Raw genomic sequence first — 17,735 nt, 5'->3', positions numbered from 1 at the left:
GACCAAACACACATGGACGGACAGACGCTGAGCTCAAGGCTTGGAGCTAAGTCCAGCCAGCTCACACCCCAAGGCAGTCTCTCCTGTCTGAGCTTCCCCTTAGCAGGCCCAGACTGCACTTGACCTACAGCCCTGGGAGTATGAGAACAAAGCTTGGACAGTCGCCCCAATATCCTCGGATCCAATATCCATGGATGCTCAAGTCCCTTAGATAAAATGATGTAGTTGCATATAACCTATGCACATCCTCCTGTATACTTTAAATCATCTCTAGATTATTTTTCATACCTAATATAATGTAAATGCTATGTAAATAGTTACTGTGATACCATATTATTTAGAGAATAATGACAGGAAAGCCAGAGTGTGTATATGTGCAGTACAGGCAGAACCTTCCACTAAAAAAATCTGGAATCTGTGAACACAGAACTCGTGGACATGGACAGCCAACTGTAGTTATAAAGCACTGAGATTGGGGTTTTTTAATGTGGCATGATTGTGGCAAATCTGTCCATATCCTAGAGCCTAGAACCTATGAATATGTTATCTTCTAAGTCAAAGGGACTTGGTAGATGTGATTAGGTTGAAAATCTTGAGATAGAGAGATGATCTAAGTGGGTCCTATGTGATCATGGGGTCCTTACGTAGCTGGACTGATACACTGGATTTTCATACTACAACACTTTCACAAACCACGTAGCCAATTCACAAGTGGAGAGGCCAGATACAAGACCATAGGGTGGAATGGGGACTACGGCTAATTGGAGATTTCGCGTGTCCCATCAAATGTCACTGAAATTTTATTTCTGCATGAAAAACACAGGTCAACCAAGTTCAATTCAGGGACGACCAGTTCATAGGAGTTAAAGAATTGGAAGAGAGCAATGAAACTGGTGTAAAGAGAATGTTACACGGAGGCGGTCTCTCACACACCATATATTTTCAAGCCATTTTAGGGATGAGTGGGGCCCTTGGTGCCCATTCATGGTCCTGTTTGAAACTTACAGACTAGAATGACTTTCAGAGCCCTTGAGGCGTGTTTAACCACCAGCTTTCTGCCGCTCTCAGAGCTCAGCTCCCCAGATCAGCCACCATCGTCTCCTGATGTAGAAGGCGTCTATGTTTGGAGATCACTAGGGGTGAGTGGTCATGCAGGTAAGGGCCAGGGGACATGCCCTGAAGCTGTGTTTGTTTACAAAGCCACCACTTTGAGTTAGACTTGGTGTGTGTGTTTCGTGTTTGTGCCTTTGAAGAAACAGCCACGGATGGGAATGGTTGGCAAGGGGTTCGTAAAACCTTCCAGAACCACCTTTCTGGACCTGCCTGGGGAAGCCTCTGGTGTGGCAGCCCCTCCGTGGGCCGACCAGTTTCACCCTTTTGAAGCTATTTGTCTCCCCAGGTTTCCTGTCTTACCAGCCAGGGGATGTGGCCAACACGGGAATGCGGCCGAGATCTGAAAACACAGTTGCAGCTTCCACATCTCAAATCGGTGACTCACATAAATGCAAGAGCTCACAACAGGATATTTCAAGGGCCAAAGATAAGGAACGAACCACTCTCTGCACTTGTGAATGTCATCCCGGCCAGCACAGGCTCTCAGAGTCCTGCAGAGAGGTTCCTGCAGGCAGCCACAGTCATGGCCTTGGTGGAGCTCAGTGCCAACGAGGCTTCAGGTACTTGACTGAGCAACCCTCGCCTTGAAGCAAGAATACACACTGCTGGCTGGCACTGAGTGCTTCTGCTGGACCCAGCCGGGAAGGGCGACACTGTTGCCCATGGCAGTGCTATACATAAGAAAGATCTTGCTATCAGACCTCCTCGGCTACCAAGAAAGCTTCCATGGGAAGGAATGCCATTCCCCGCCCTGGGAATCTTGGAAGGTGTGCTCACTGGCCTGGCCTCAGTACCCCAAGGTGTCCAAACCCAGCATTTCAAAGACTCAGGACTGAATGGGCATGATGGAGCCATGCTGTAAGAAGACAGAGGCAGGCCAATTTGTCTACATCCTAATCCTTAGAACCTATGAATATGTTACCTTACAAGGCAAAGGGATTTTGCAGACGTGATTAGGTGAAGGTTTTGATACGGGCAATGATCCGGGATTATCCAGGTGGGTCCAACATGACCACAATGGTCCTTAGAAGTGAACGTGGGGCTGGGCACGGTGGTGACTCCACCCAATGCACCGCCCGCCCTCCTCTTTGAACACATTTCTTGTGTCTAACCATCTGCAGTGCCTCTGTCTGTGCCTCAGATGCCATTACTCCCTATTTCTGCAGATTCAGATCTTCCTCTTGTCCGCAGTCTGCCGAAACATTCAGGATGGCTGACTGCAGAAACTCACGCACGATGCTTACCACTGAGACAGCAGACACAACGGGGTCAAAGCAGGGCTCCTGGAAGCTCAGAACAAACAGGGTGACAACAGGAGCCCTTCAGGACTCAATGCCATGAGGCTTATCTCCCTCGCTCTGCTTCTCATTCAGGTTCCCACCTGAAGAACTGTTCACATATATAACTTCGCCACCTGCCAATGAACGCATTCACTTTCATTTGCATAATCAACACTAATCTTACGGGTTAATTAGACTTTATGTGCATTTGATTCAGGAGATTTAATTTAGCCTCTGATCTCCTGCTTGGAACAAGGGACTCATAAACACATTTCTTTCTGGCCATGTTTCCACAAGTTCAAAGATTCAGACACCTACTCCTCACCCCTGACCTCCCCCCCCGCCAGAAGCACTAAAAATCCTTTTTGGGGTAATGATGGTGACAGTTGGCATTTGAGTTTGTAAACTGTTCAGGACACTGGATTTTCTTTTTCTGGTTACACATTAAAGGGAGGGGAGAGGAGGGGTTCTGTGGGCAAAAGAATAGCGTGGTTCTAAACTAAGCAGAGAATTTGAGGATTTTTCATGGTGCCTTGCAGCTGTCACTTAAGAAAATGTGTCCAGTAATAGAATATTTCTTTCTTTAATACTAATCCCTTCAGAAAAATGTACTGGCAGAATATATCAAGAGCCTTGAAAAATAATCTTACGTTTTGAATCTAAGAAGCCACCTTAAGGAAAAAGGGATGTGGATAAAGATTTATGTGGAAAGTGGTTTATTGCTGCGTCATCTATAAGAATAAATCTTGGACATACAAGGGGGCACAAACTGATGAAAAAAAGTTCCATATTACTAATCATCAGAGAAACGTAAATCCAAACTGGCCATCTCACACCAGTCAGAATGATGATTATTAAAAAGTCAAAAAATAACAGATGCCGGAGAGATTGCAGAGAAAAGGGAACACTTACACACTGTGTGTAGGAAAGTAAATTAGTTCAGTCATGGTGGAAAGTAGTTTGGAGATTTCTCAAAGAACTCAGAACTACCATCCAACCCAGCAATCCCATTACTGGCTATCTACCCAAAGGAAATAAATTGTTCTACCAAAAAGACACAGGCACTCATGTGTTCATCGCAGCACCATTCACAATAGCAAAGACATGGAATCAACCCATCCACTGTGAACTGGATCAAGAAGATTTGGTATACATCCACCATGACTACTACACAGCCATAAAAAAGAACATTTTCACACCCTTTGCAGCAACACGGATGCGGCTGGAGGCCATTATCCTGAGCAAATTAATGGAGGAAAAGAAAACCAAATACCGCATGTTCTCACAAGTGGGAGCTAAACAGTGGGAAAATGTGGGTATAAAGACGGGAACAACAGACACTGGGGAGTGGGGAGAGAGGGAATAAAGGGCTGAAAAACTACCCATTGGGTGCTCTGTTCACCACTTGGGTGATGGGATCCTTCATGCCCCAAACCTCAGCCTCAGACAACAGACCCACATAACAAACCTGCACATGTACCCCCGAATCTAAAATAAAAGTTGAAATTTAAAAACAACTTGGAATCAACCTAAATGGTAAAATACAGGCATCGTCGGTTGTTTATATTATGTTAAATCCATCTGATAGAATATTATAAAGTTATTAGGAATGTTTTGGAGGAATATTTAATGTTAAGAGAAAATGTTTCCAATACAAGTGAAAATAGTAGTGTCCTTAAAATGTGCACGTATTTGATGGTGCCAAATTTGTAAACTAAATATATTTAGTATCTATTAGCATTACACAGGTACAAAACCCTGGAAGGAAATGAACCAACATGTTATCAGTGGGTTACACTTGAGTAGTAAAGATATTGGCATATGATTCCCGCCTCATACACCTGTGCTTTCCTCATATTCTAAAATGAGTACGAATTGCTTTTATAACCAGAAAACAATTATTTTAAAAAATCATCCAGGATGTCTATAGTGAATCTCACACAGCAGGTTCGTCTCCATCATTGCCACTGACTGTCACCTCCTTCCCTTAAATTCCATCCCGCTGAAGACTCAATCTTACCCTTCATGAAAAATGAGTACTTTGTAACTAAGCATCTTCTACTAATGTGGGCAGGGCAAGGCCCCCAGAAAGTCAGTTCAGGTGCAGAGAATGCATAAGCCCTGTCGGAGCAGAGATGACCTCACCCTCCTCCAAAGCCCACCCTGCGGCACTGCACAGCGAGCGCCCCACCCTGCCCTGCTGCAGAGGCCGAGGGTTCTGCAGTGGATGTCAGTGCCTCCAGACTTCCGGGCGGTGGGTTCAACAGCTCCTTTGAGCAGCAGCTCACACGAGTCCAAGTCAAGGCTCTTAGGCAGCAGCCGGCTTGGGCCCGGGACCAGGAACCACACACGCTTGCAGGGAGCGCACGGCTTACCTGTTGCGCGGGCTGGGCCCCAGGCGCTGGCAGGCCACGGTGGCTGTCACGTGCTTTCCGCCGCTGCCCACCTCCTGCTTGACGCCCCACTGCCGCGGCTCGCGGGTCTGAGCACTCAGGATGTTCACTCCCTTCTTCACCTTGGCTCTGTAGGGATGAAGATGGGAGAGAGAGCGCCACAGGGTTAAGGCTTGGCCTTTCCAACATGCCCAGCTCTGCAGAGTTGCTACCTTTAGTTTCTGTTCTGTTTTCCACTTTTTTCATATCTAGTGAGAGGCAGACAAAGTCACCCGGTGGTGGTGAGGCCAGGGCAGGGCGAGCGGGATGTGCCTGTGGATAAGGCAGTCACAGACCTTGCTGTCCGGTTCTGAGGGGGAGGAAAAAGGACCCCTGTAACTCACCAGACCAGGAGGTTGCAGGGCAGAGCTGTGAAGGCACGCACTCAGCCTGCCTGGGTCAGTCTCCTCACTCAGGGGGCTCTGTGCCCTGCCGGGGACATTTGGCAACATCTGGAGACACTTGCGATTGTCATGGTTTTGTGTGGGAGGCATTGCTATCCAGTAGGGAAGTGGGGAGAAAGGAGGAATGCAGCTAAACAGCCTACAACCCACTTGAAAGCCCACCACACTGAGTCACTGGGCCCACAGTGTCACTACTACCAGGAAAGCCGGGCCTGGGTTCATACCCCAGTTTCACCACTTTCTAGCTGTGCAAATTTGGACAAGGCATAACTTCTCCATGCCTCACCTCCCTCCTCTGTAAGAAAGAGAACGATCATAGTAGCTCCCATTATAAAGCTGTTGTAATGATTAAATAGATGTAAAGAGTTTAGAACAAGAACAGTGCTAGGCATACAATACACACTTAATAAATGTTAGCGATTGTTACATCACTCCAGGGAAGTCCCCAGCCTGCTTAATGTAACTTGCCTGGCACACACTTAACAAAGATACATTAAGTCAGGGACCAAGAAACAAAGAAACAAAAAGGCAAAGAGCTCCTCCCAAAGCTGCTGTTGTTTTGATCACGCCACTTAGCCAGCCTTAATTTCAGTCTCCTTATCAATAAACGGATGAGACAAGTGGCAGCTTGAGCACATATATCTACTTACACCGTCTTCCTCAATCCCACTCACAGGAGAGCAAAGGGACTGCTGTAAAAGGCATAAGGCAGCTGGGCACAGTGGCTGATGCCTGTAATCCCAGCACTTTTTTTTTTTTGGAAATGAAGTCTTCCTCTGTCGCTAGGCTGGAGTACAGTGGTGTAATCTTGGCTCATTGCAACCTCCGCCTCCTGGGTTCAAGCAATTCCCCTGCCTCAGCCTCCCGAGTAGCAGGAACTACAGGCACCTGCCACCATGCCTGGCTACTTTTTTTTTTGTATTTTAGTAGAGATTGGGTTTTACCACGTTGGCCAGGATGATCTCAATATCCTGACCTCATGATCCGCCCATCTCGGCCTCCCAAAGTGCTGGGATTACAAGTGTCAGTCACTGCACCTGGCCAATCCCAGCACTTTGGGAGGTTGAGGTGGATGGATCACTTGAGCTCAGGAGTTCAAGATTAGTTTGGCCAACACGATGAAACATCTCTACAAAAAATACAAAACTTAACTGGGCATGGTGGTACATGCCTTTAATCCCAGCTACTCGGGAGGCTGAGGCAGGAGGATGACTTGAACCTGGGAGGCGGAGGTTGCAGCGAGCTGAGATTGTGCCACTGCACTCCAGCCTGGGCAACAGAGCAAGGCTCCATCTCAAAATAATTATAATAATAATAATAAAATAAAAGGTATAATCTCATGACCAGAAGAGGAAATGCAGCCACAGCAACAGATTTGGGAAACTGGAAACTGGGAGTTCAGTGGATAAAACGAGTCAGCAGAACTTTAAAATGGAGCTTTAAGCTGTCAGTGAGCAGAGCCAACAACCAACACAGTTTTCACCAAAGAATCCCCCAGACTCAGGAGCTGTGATATCAGTGAGCAGAGCCAACAAACAACACAGTTTCTACCAAAGAATCCCCTAGACTCGGGAGCTGTGATATCAGTCACAGAATCAGAGCGAATGAGGACTGAAAGACAGAGGGTTGGCTACAAGTCTGTTTAGGAAGCAGCCAGAAGCAAGTAAACTTCCCTTTTTGTGATGCCAGGACTTTACACCAGGTATGGCTATCAGGGCGAGTGGGGAACTGGGGGTGCTGGGGGTGCCACACGGAATATAGAGGGACCCCACAACCCCATGTGTGCTGAACGCTGAGATTCCCAGGCGGGTCCCCCAGACTGGATCTTTACCCTCCAGGAGAAACACAGGATTCCAGAGGGTGCTACCATCCTAAAACCAAAGTGCAACAGGCATTGACACTGTAGCCTCTCCAAACAGCCAGCCAGACGCCCTGCAGTGAACCCTGAAGTCAGCAAGTGCTGTTGAGGGGCTCTGAGCCTCTCATAGCCTTTTAGTCCCCGCCTCCTTTATATGAACGGGCAAACAGGAATTGTCTGACACTAAGAAAAGTCTCTATGTGACATAAAGACCGTGATATGCTGAAATAAAGATTTGGTACTCATCCCTGTTTCCTGGCATACAGCTCCTAAAATCCTGAGAATAGTGATGTCTTCTTGTGTGCTAAGGAGGTGACTGGTGTCTGGGATTACAGGTAGCTTCAGGATAGCGTTGATCACCAGAAAGACCAAGGCAAGAATAGAGAGTTTGGACTTTCAGCCCATCCCTTAATCACCAGTGAGAACAGAGGGACTGGTCACCAATGACTAAATATCTAATCAATCATACCTAGTTATAAAGCCTCCTAAAAGCCCCAGAGGACAGGATTTGGGGAGCGTCCAGATAGTTGAGCCCATGGAGGTTCCTGGAAGGTGGTGTCCCGGGAAGGCAAGGAAGCTTCACACTCCTTCCCCTATACTCTGCCCTACATGTTTCCCCATCTGTATCCTTCATAACATCCTTTAGAATAAACCAATCAACATAAGTAAACATTTCCCTGAACTCTGTGAGCCGCTCTAGGAAATTAATCAAACCTGAGGATGAGGTCATGGGAACCCCACTTTATAGTCAGTCAGTAAGACACAGAGAGAGAGAGACAGACAGATGGAGACAGAGAGAGACACAGACAGAAAGACAGAGAGAAACAGGCAGACAGAGACAGAGAGACAGAGAGAAACAGACAGAGTCAGCCAGGGTTTGCAGTTGATATCAGAAGCAGGGAGCAGTCCTGGGGACTGAGCCCTCGACCCGTGGGGCCTGACCATTTCTCCAGGTAGAGATGGTATGAACTGAACTAGAGCACACCCAGCTGACATCTGCAGAATTGCTCACTCGCTTGTTGGTGGGAGAACCCCCCACCGCCCACCTGCCCCATGCTTGTCCACAGGAGTCTTCTGTGTTGGTTGTTGTGGGGTGAGAGCAGAGGAAGCAGTTTGCATTTTTCCATGCAGAAAGACTCAAACAGGCAAATGTGGGGAGGGGAGAGCGGCAATCTTCAGGAAATAGAGCCTATGCAGTAAAGGATACACATATTAAAAAAACACAGAGAATCCGTCGGGCGTGGTGGCTCACGCCTGTAATCCCAGCACTTTGGGAGGCCGAGGTGGGGGGATCATGAGGTCAGCAGATCGAGACCATCCTATCCAACATGGCGAAAACCTGTCTCTACTAAAACTACAAAAATTTGCTGGGTGTGGTGGTGCGTGCCTGTAGTCCCAGCTACTTGGGAGGCTGAGGCAGGAGAAGCACTTGAACCCGGGAGTCGGAGGTTGCAGTGAGCCAAGATTGCACCACTGCAGTCCAGCCTGGTGACAGAGTGAGACTCTGTCTCAAAACAAAACAAAAAACAGAGAATCAGTCACATTCACTAAGAGATAAGAGAAGATATTGCAATAATGAAGCAAAAATGACTGCTATATCTTAAAAAAAGAACGGACAAAATGAGCCCTTAGAAATTAAAAGTATAGAAAAAATGTAAAGTTGATGGAATGGTTGATGGAAAAAGTTGAAGAAATTTCCTAAGAAGCACAGAAAAGACAAAGAAGTGGAAGATAGGAGAAAAAAAGTTAAGAGGATGACTTTGAGGTTCAATATGTGAATAATAGAAAAAAACAGAGAAAAGAAAGAGGATGAATCATTAATGAAATCAGTCAAGAAAATGTCTCCAAATGAAAGGATGTGTTTTCAGCTCGGAAGAACCCACTGTATGATCAGCACAATGAATGAGAATAGACCCAGACCAGGCCATGTGAGCAATACATTTTGGAAGACGGGCTATGTAGAACTGATTCCTACAGTCCTCCAGAGAGAAGAAGCCATCAGAAAAATTTCAGAATTCATAACAGCCACTTCGTAAACTAGAAGACAATGAAAAATGTCTTGAATATTGTAAGGGGAGATGATTTCCAACCTAGAATTCTGTATGCACCCTATGAGCTCAGTGTTTCCAAACATGTGTGTTCTTTTTTTTTTTTTTTTTTTTTTGAGATGGAGTCTCGCACTGTCACCCAGGCTGGAGTGCAGTGGCGCGATCTCGGCTCACTGTAAGCTCTGCCTCCTGGGTTCACGCCATTCTCCTGCCTCAGCCTCCCGAGTAGCTGGGACTACAGGGACCCGCCACCATGCCTGGCTAATTTTTTGTATTTTTAGTAGAGACAGGGTTTTACCGTGTTAACCAGGATGGTCTCGATCTCCTAACTTCGTGATCCACCTGCCTCGGCCTCCCATAGTGCCAGGATTACAGGTGTGAGCCACTGCACCCAGCCCACACATGTGTGTGCTAAGGACATTTACTCCTTACACTCATGCTTGGTAACCTACTTGAGCATGTGTCCCATCAAACCATGAAGTGAAGCTAGAAGGAAGATGTGAAGTAAGGGAAACAGATCCCAAACACAAGTGACGTGGAAGGAATCCCAAGTCGATGGTGAAGAGAGGTCCTTGAATAACAGCAGAGCATAAGGCATAGAGAAGATTCTGGCAAACACTTCCCCAGGAAACGAAAATTTTCTTAATAAATATGATGCTGAATAAGTGTTTCTTGAGGACATTTAGACAACTAGAGGAGAGTTTCAGGAAAAATATGAGCTAAATATACAGAAAATCAGGAAAAAGAATAAAACCCAATCAGTTTTTAATCCTGAAGAACTCATTATGCTGAGAAGGAAAAGTAATCATAATTTAATACTTGATTTTACTGTGATTAGCTCATGTACTTATATTTTAAACACTGAATATTAATCTAGACAAAATATGATTATTATACTTGAGGGATGGAGAGATAAAATGGGAGGCACTTATGTGATGGAGAAAAGAGATAGATCCTAATTCTCCATAGTGAGAAATTTATAGATATTGACTAAAAAAAAAGTGTCAACATCAGTGCATTACTTGGTGATGTGCCTATAAATACCAGATGAGAAAAGAATTTGCCTCTGTGCATGGAGAGAAGCAGTAGAAGGGAGCAGGGTACTGCGGTATTATTTTAAAATAACTTTGTATTTTTAAATAGTTCAATAGCTTGAGATTAAGAGGAAGTTGTGGCTGGGTTTGGTGGCTCACACTTGTAATCCCGGAACTTTGGGAGGCTTAGGTGGGACGATCCCTTGAGGCCAAGAGTTTGAGAGTAACCTGGACAACAAAATAAGATGCTGTCTCTACAAAAAGATAAAATAATTAGCCCCACACGGTGGCCCATGCTTGTAATTCCACCACTTTGGGAGGCCCAGGCAGGCAGATCACCTGAGGTCAGGAGTTTGAGACCAGCTTGGCCAACATGTTGAAACCCCAACTCTACTAAAAATACAAAAAAAAAAAAAGTTAGGCATGGTGGGAAGGACCTGTAATCCCAGCTACTTGGGAGACTGAGGCAGGCGAATCACTTGAACCCAGGAGGCAGAGGTTGCAGTGAGCTGAGACTGTTCCACTGCACTCCACCCTGGGCAACAAGAGCGAGACTCCATCTCAAAATACTACTACTACTACTACTACTACTACTACTACTACTACTACTACTAATACAACAACTATTACTAACCCCCATATGACAGAGTGTGCCTGTAGTCCCAGCTATTGGGGAAGCTGAGGCAGCAGGATCACTTGAGGCCCAGAGGAGCTATGATAGCACCGCTACACTCCAGCCTGGTCAACAGAATGAGACCCTGTCTTAAAAAATAAATTTTAAAAAGTTGCAAAAGAACAAAATACTGAGTTCCCAGTACACATCATCCAGCTTCCTCCAATGATAATATTGTACATAAGTGTGGTTCATTGTCAAAGCCAGGAAATTGATATAGGCATAATACTATTAACTCAGGTACATACCTTAGATTTTACATGTTTTCACATGAAATTCTTTGGTGTATAGTTCTATGAAATTATATTCTATGTGGAGATTTGAGTAACCATCACAATAATAAAGATGTGGCATTGTTCCTTCAACACAGAGGAGCTCCTTCATGTGCTCCCTTCATAGTCACACACTCTTCAAATCCTGCCACTGATCTGTTCTCTAGCACTACAGTCCTCACACTTTGAGAATGTTGTATACAGGTTTTTGTCAATAAACTCTGCAGAATTATTTGACCTTCTAAATTACAGGCAAGAAATAAAAATACAATTCTAAGCTACCCAACAGATGGAACGGACCCCCTCTTGGCCAAGGAGATGCCAGTGAAACCTTGAAAACTGAGTTCCTGGCCATGATGGGATGGAAGGCTGGATGCACCTCCTTATCCCCCTTCCTTCCCTAAGCACCATTAGGCTTTCTTCCTGAGGGCTAAATGGAAAACAACCATTTGGAAAGACTTGCTCCACCCCAGATACCGATGACTGCCTGACACTGCCTTGCCCTTTCATAGTTTTGATAAAATAACTGACCCACAGGTTCCTTCCTGATAAGAGACCACTGATCTTGCAGTGGTTCTGGCCATCTACTGAGGACGCACAGTGAGGGGTTTCATGTCCTCTGCTTCATCTTTTGATGTCAGAGGGCTGAAAACCCTACCTTGGGATCACACTATTCCTGTCATCTCTTGTACATGGGACCCATGAAAGGGAGGGCATGAAACTCAGCTGGGCATGCACATGCTTCTCCTCCCATAAATATTCATGACTCCTCCTATGGCTTATTGAATATGCATATTTACCCTTCTTAATCAGCATAAATCCTTGTCTTGTTCTTCCCATCTCTGAATGTCTTGTTTCTGGCTTCTGGCTGGAGGCTACACTTCCCAGCCTGTCAGAATGACCCAGCAGGCTGCAATCCTTTATGAGAGATAAAGCTCTTCTTTCCAAATGTATGAACCTCATCATTCTTCAGGTGACATATGCAAGGTCATGTCTTATGAAAGGAAATTACACAGTTACACACACACACACACACACCCTATTAACTTCCAAGACTGAAGGAGATACATTCTTGTGAATAGTTAAAAGGCTAGACATAGCTGATGAATGTGATTACCAGGGGGCTGCCATGAGGGAACACTGTGGATGGAAGGTGGTGATAAAACACATCTTCACCTGCCAAACTTAGGGTGTCCAACCCTCATAGCAGCAATAGCATGCTGGCTAGACAGCCACTTTCTCTCTCTCTCTTTTTTAAAATTATACTTTAATTTCTAGGGTACATGTACACAACATACAGGTTTGATTCATAGGTACACATGTGCCATGTTGGTTTGCTGCACCCATCAACTCATCATTTACATTAGGTATTTCTCCTAATGCTATCCCTCCCCCAGGCCCCCACCTCCTGACAGGCCCCAGTGTGTAATATTCCCTTCCCTGTGTCCATGTGTTCTCATTGTTCAATTCCCACCTATGAGTGAGAAGCTGTGGTGGTTTTGTGTCCTTGTGATAGTTTGCTGAGAATGATGGTTTCCAGCTGCATCCATGTTCCTACAAAGGACATGAACTCATCCTTTTCTATGGCTGCATAGCATTCCATGGTGTATATGTGCCACATTTTCTTAATCCAGACTATCACGATGGGCATTTGGATTGGTTCCAAGTCTTTGCTGTTGTGAATAGTGCCGCAATAAACATATGTGTGCACGTCTTTATAGTAGCATGATTTATAATCCTTTGGGCATATACCCAGTAATAGGATTGCTGGGTCAAATGGCAATTCTAGTTCTAGATCCTTGAGGAATCGCCAGTCTTCCCAATGGTTGAATTAATTTATACTCCCACCAACAGTGTAAAGGTATTCCTATTTCTCCACATCCTCTCCAGCATCTGTTTCCTGACTTTTTAATGATGGCCATTCTAACTGGTGAGAGATGGTATCTCATTGTGGTTCTGATTTGCATTTCTCTGAGGACCAGTGATGAACATTTTTTCATGTGTCTGTTGGCTGCATAAATGTCTTCTTTTGAGAACTGTCTGTTCATATTCTTTGACCACTTTTTGATGGGGTTGCTTTTTTCTTGTAAATTTGTTGGAGTTCTTTGTAGGTTCTGGATATCAGCCCTTTGTCAGATGAGCAGATTGCAAAAATTTTCTCCCATTCTGCAGGTTGCCTGTTCACCCTGATGGTAGTTTCTTTTGCCATGCAGAAGCTCTTTAGTTTAATTAGATCCCATTTGTCTATTTTGCACAGCCACCTTCTCTTAAGAAACTTCTTCTGAGTCTTACATTAAATGATTTGCTAAACACACGTGCTACTCTGAACACCAGGAGACCAGGACATGCTTGAGGGACAAAGATCAAGGACACATTAGCATGGGAAAGTCCCCATTGCCCCTAGCAGGGAATGAATGCTCCAGTTATGTTCATAGCATGGACACCTCCTACTTCTACTGCTGGAAATAAATGCCTCTTGCAACGTGACTTGGCTTGAAATTGGATTTTGCCGCATTTGGATTTTTCTCAAGATTTCAGATTTCACTGAAGCTACAAATTGTTCTTTCCGCTTAACAGTGCATGCTCATAGGAGGATTCTCACCCACTGGTGCAGCGGCTGGTGTCACCTCTGGATGGGGCGGGGGAAGGAACCACAGAAATGGGAGAAAGGCCTAGGTTTAAAAGGCTGATTGTGTTAATCGGGCACTTTCTTCGATGAGAGCAGTGGGTGTTTTCTGTCTATATCAAGGAACTAGTTGTTGCAGGGTCCGTGTCCAGGACCAGAAGTTTTGCAACCAGAGTCAGCATTTTAAAAAACAGTGGAAGTGGTTGGTAAACTCTGAGGACGCCTGGCTTCCAGGTGCAAGTCCAGGGAAGCTGGCCAGTGGCAGTATGAGGCCACCCCTACTCAGCCAGGCTGCATGGAGGGGAGGAGCTTCCAGCCCTGCTTCCGGAGGGTCAGGCAGGTATGCTTCTCCTTCTTCATCTGCTGCATCCAGGATGGCCCTAGTTCAGTGGTTTCCAGTTTGTGGGTCTGCTATTGCTGGTAGCTTGGGAGACCATTTCCCATGTAGCATGGAGCACCGACTATTCCCAGCACTGTGCTAGATGTTGCAATGCATCCAAGCGGCACTCAGGCAAGGGCTGGACTTGGTGGCACCTCCGGTCCCATCTGGGTTACCTGAATGGGGCTCATGCCATCTGCAAGGCACATTGATTGTTGACGCTCCCACTCGGTTTTTAGTGGTCAAAACCAAAACAGAACAAAAAATATGTTCCGTCTTTTTAAAATGTGCTTGGCTTGGGTATAACACAGGGATGATTAAGTGTTCCTTAAGGAAAATCAATGTTCAGTACAAATTTTGAACACAGGAAGCCTAATTTCCACCCTGCAAGTCATCTATCTCATGGTCTGCTACAATCTCCTTATGAAATGCCCTCCCTAGAGGCTTCTCAGGCCTGCTGGGGTGTATGAGGGCCTGGGTATGATGAGGAGTGTGTATGTGTGTGTGTGCGCGCACGTGTGAGAAGTGTGTGTGTGTGTATGCGTGTGTGTGCACGCATGGGAGGGCGGGTAAGTACCACTTGGCCTCTGGTCGCCGTGAGGCTGTCTGTTCAGGAGCTGAATCTGATCTTCAGAGTAGGTTCAAACTGAAAAATGGTAATTATTGTTGTTACGGGTTGAACTCCGCACCTTTCCAATCCATACGTTGAAGTCCTAACTCCCAGCATTTTAGAATGTGGCCGTATATGGAGATAGATCTTTACAGAGGTAATCACATTCAAATGGAGCTCATTAGGCTGGGCCCCAATTCAGGGACTGGTGTTCTTATGAAAACGGGAAATTTGGAGATAGACCCGAGAAGGGAAAGTCTATGGGAACATGAAGATGGCCATCTCCAAGCCACGGAGAGAGGCCAGGGAGAGGCGGTCCCTCAGATCTCAGAAGGAATCAGCCCTGCCAACACCCTGATCTTTAACGTGCAGCTTCCAGAACTGTGAGAGAGTAGATTTGTATCCTTCAAATCCCTCAGTCTGTGGTACTTTGTTACAGCAGCCCTAGAAAACAGATACAGTTGCTAACATGAAAATAAAGAAGCAAGCAATAGGAAAGCAGCCCACCCCTGGCCTGGCCCTTAGGAGGAGGAGCTGCTGTGAAGCTAAGTCATTACAACCCTGAAGGAAGCAGCTGATGTAAGTTCCCATTGCACTGAGCTAACCAACCAGAAGTTCTACGGTCCCATTGCACTGAACCTGTTAGCCCAGTGCTCTCTACTCTGGGCATTGTGCAGGAAAGCCTCCAGTCATGTGTACGTAACAGCTTCTGCACTGAGAAGAGGAGGGCTCGCCCTTTGCAAGTGGTGCATACTGCATACAAAGGCATTGCACACCTGCTTGCCTGCTCTTCTGCTAGAATAAGACTCACACACTTATATCCAAACCCACCCACTGACCTGACAGCAGCCCTACAAAGCTGCTTCCTCTAAAGGCAGGGGCTGTGGGTGTTCAGTATTCCAAAGCCCTTCAGAGGAAATTAACAATGGCTTAGGATCACGGTGTGTATATCAACAAACATGGCATGGGTATTGCCGCTGCTGTCATCGTCTCACCCAGCGAGCATGGCCCCCCAGGCCTCATGGGCTGATGACATGCTCACCGGAGGGTAGACAGCTCTACATCATCCCTGTGGATTTCCCTAGGTAGGTTTAGGCACTTGAGCTCCACCCCACGTTGTTGGCACATCCATACACTCTCTACAGTATCATTTCTTTAACAAATTTCTTTAATTTGGCTACTGCTTCTCTTTTTTTGTGTGTGATGGAGTCTCACTCTGTCACCCAGGCTGGAATGCAGTGGTATAATCTCAGCTCACTGCAACCTCTGCCTCCAGGGTTCAAGCCATTCTCCTGCCTCAGCCTCCCAAGTAGCTGGGATTACAGGCGCCCGCCACCACACCCGGCTATTTTGTGTGTTTTTAGTGGAGATGGGGTTTCACAATGTTGGCCAGGCTAGTCTCGAACTCCTGACCTCGGTGATCCACCTGCCTTGGCCTTCCAAAATGATGGGATTACAGGCATGAGCCACGGCGCCTGGCCTCTTTTTTTTTTTTTTTTTTAACTTTAGAAAAGTTCTCTTTTTCTAAAGTTTTTATTATTGCATATATAATCATTTTATTATTGCATACATAGTCATACATAGCTCCTCAAAAAGGAGCTATAGAAAAAAAATTTTTAAAAAAACTTTTTCCCTTAAATACACATTGAAATAAGCATATCAAAATACAAATAAAACCTGTGTGTTCATGAATCTCATAAAAGAACATCTCTTGCTGCTAGCATGTGTACAACAGTCTGGCAAGCACTGAAAACGCACAATTTAAAACACACATGTTTCCTTTCATAAATGCAGCTTTGTATCTGAAATCTTTCAACACACAGGAGGGAAGAGTAATTAGCAGGGCTCTGCGTAGAAACTACTGAAAAACATTGAAAATTATTGTTCTTGTGTTTTGTTTTTAATAATGTGAGCTGGTTTCCATCTCCCTATCTGCCACCAGGAGGTTTATGAACAGGGCCATCTTATTCCAGCAGCAGCTTTATGGGCTGGGGACAGGTGAGCTGCCAGTGGGGTGAGGGGAGCAGTGTCCTTTTCCAGACTAAGACCCAGACTCCTGCCCCTGTGTGCCATCCCCCTTTGATTTTTCCTAAACTACCTGTCAGGGCAGACTTTCTGCCCCTGTCAAAGGGAGTGGAGGCCCTAGGAAATGAGGAAGCACAGACTGGTTCCAAGGCCATAAAAAAGACTCCAGTGGTCACTACTGCAAGTTCCTAAGAGAAGTCATGTGTATGTGCATGCACGTGAGCACATACGTGCCTATGTGTGCGCACACACATGTGCTTGCACCTGCGCGGTTATGTGTGTGCATGCATGTGTGTATGTGTGAAGCCACAGAAACCCAGCTCTCTTCCCTGCCTGTAGAACTCCCTGCTCTCTCATTGACCAAGATGGACAGCCACTGCCAGTCCATCTGGAACAGATTCTCCTCACCTCTTTCGTTGTTGGCTGTGACAACAGCTGCAGTCACACGTGTTTCCAGTTGAGCGCGCGTTTTCATCTTCTGTTTAGCTTGTCAAACACTGACCCCTTTTGGCCATTACCTTTTGCTGCCTTTTACCATTTACTTTGATCTTGGGTGCTAATGAAAACTTCCGATTCAGTGACTCATCAAATGCCAGAGCTCAGACAGCAGTAGGATTTCCTAAGCATTGTTGCTACTTCTAACTCTATTATTTCTTTTTCCCCGTTCTGGTCGGTCCCCAACAAGGGGATACTCCTATAGCAAAACTTTAGCAAAAGGAATGTTTGTTCGTAAAACAACTACCAGCGTTTTGCTTCTGAAAGTTTGCTCCCAAGAACTCCCAATTCCACCTTCCCACCCCCCTCTCCTTCTCTTCTTTCATTGAAACTTCAGGCTGATCAGTGTGAAGCAAACAGTGGTGTTCTGGCTGTTACATTTTCAGGAATTTGGCAAGCTAGCTGTCAAACAGCAATTATTCAAATATAAATCATAATTGTACACATTAATCTATGTTAGAAACAAAGGTAAAAAAATGCTCAAAA

General features: G+C 45.7%; 1 protein-coding gene across 1 annotated transcript in view; it reads right to left on the bottom strand.

Annotated features, from left to right (window-relative positions):
• The window catches only part of TMEM132C (transmembrane protein 132C), a 431,835-nt gene that overhangs the window by 158,028 nt on the left and 256,072 nt on the right, over positions 1 to 17,735 (bottom strand). Inside the window, exon 3 of the mRNA XM_023187261.2 lies at positions 4,769 to 4,915. Within this exon, the coding sequence (XP_023043029.2) occupies positions 4,769 to 4,915 (147 nt within the window). The remainder of the gene's footprint in view (positions 1 to 4,768; positions 4,916 to 17,735) is intronic.

This window comes from Piliocolobus tephrosceles, chromosome 10 (genome assembly GCF_002776525.5).
Source record: "Piliocolobus tephrosceles isolate RC106 chromosome 10, ASM277652v3, whole genome shotgun sequence".
Classification (NCBI taxonomy): Eukaryota; Metazoa; Chordata; class Mammalia; order Primates; family Cercopithecidae; genus Piliocolobus; species Piliocolobus tephrosceles.
The sequence above is the reverse complement of the archived record's forward strand: the minus strand, read 5'-3'. Positions and strand labels throughout refer to the sequence as shown.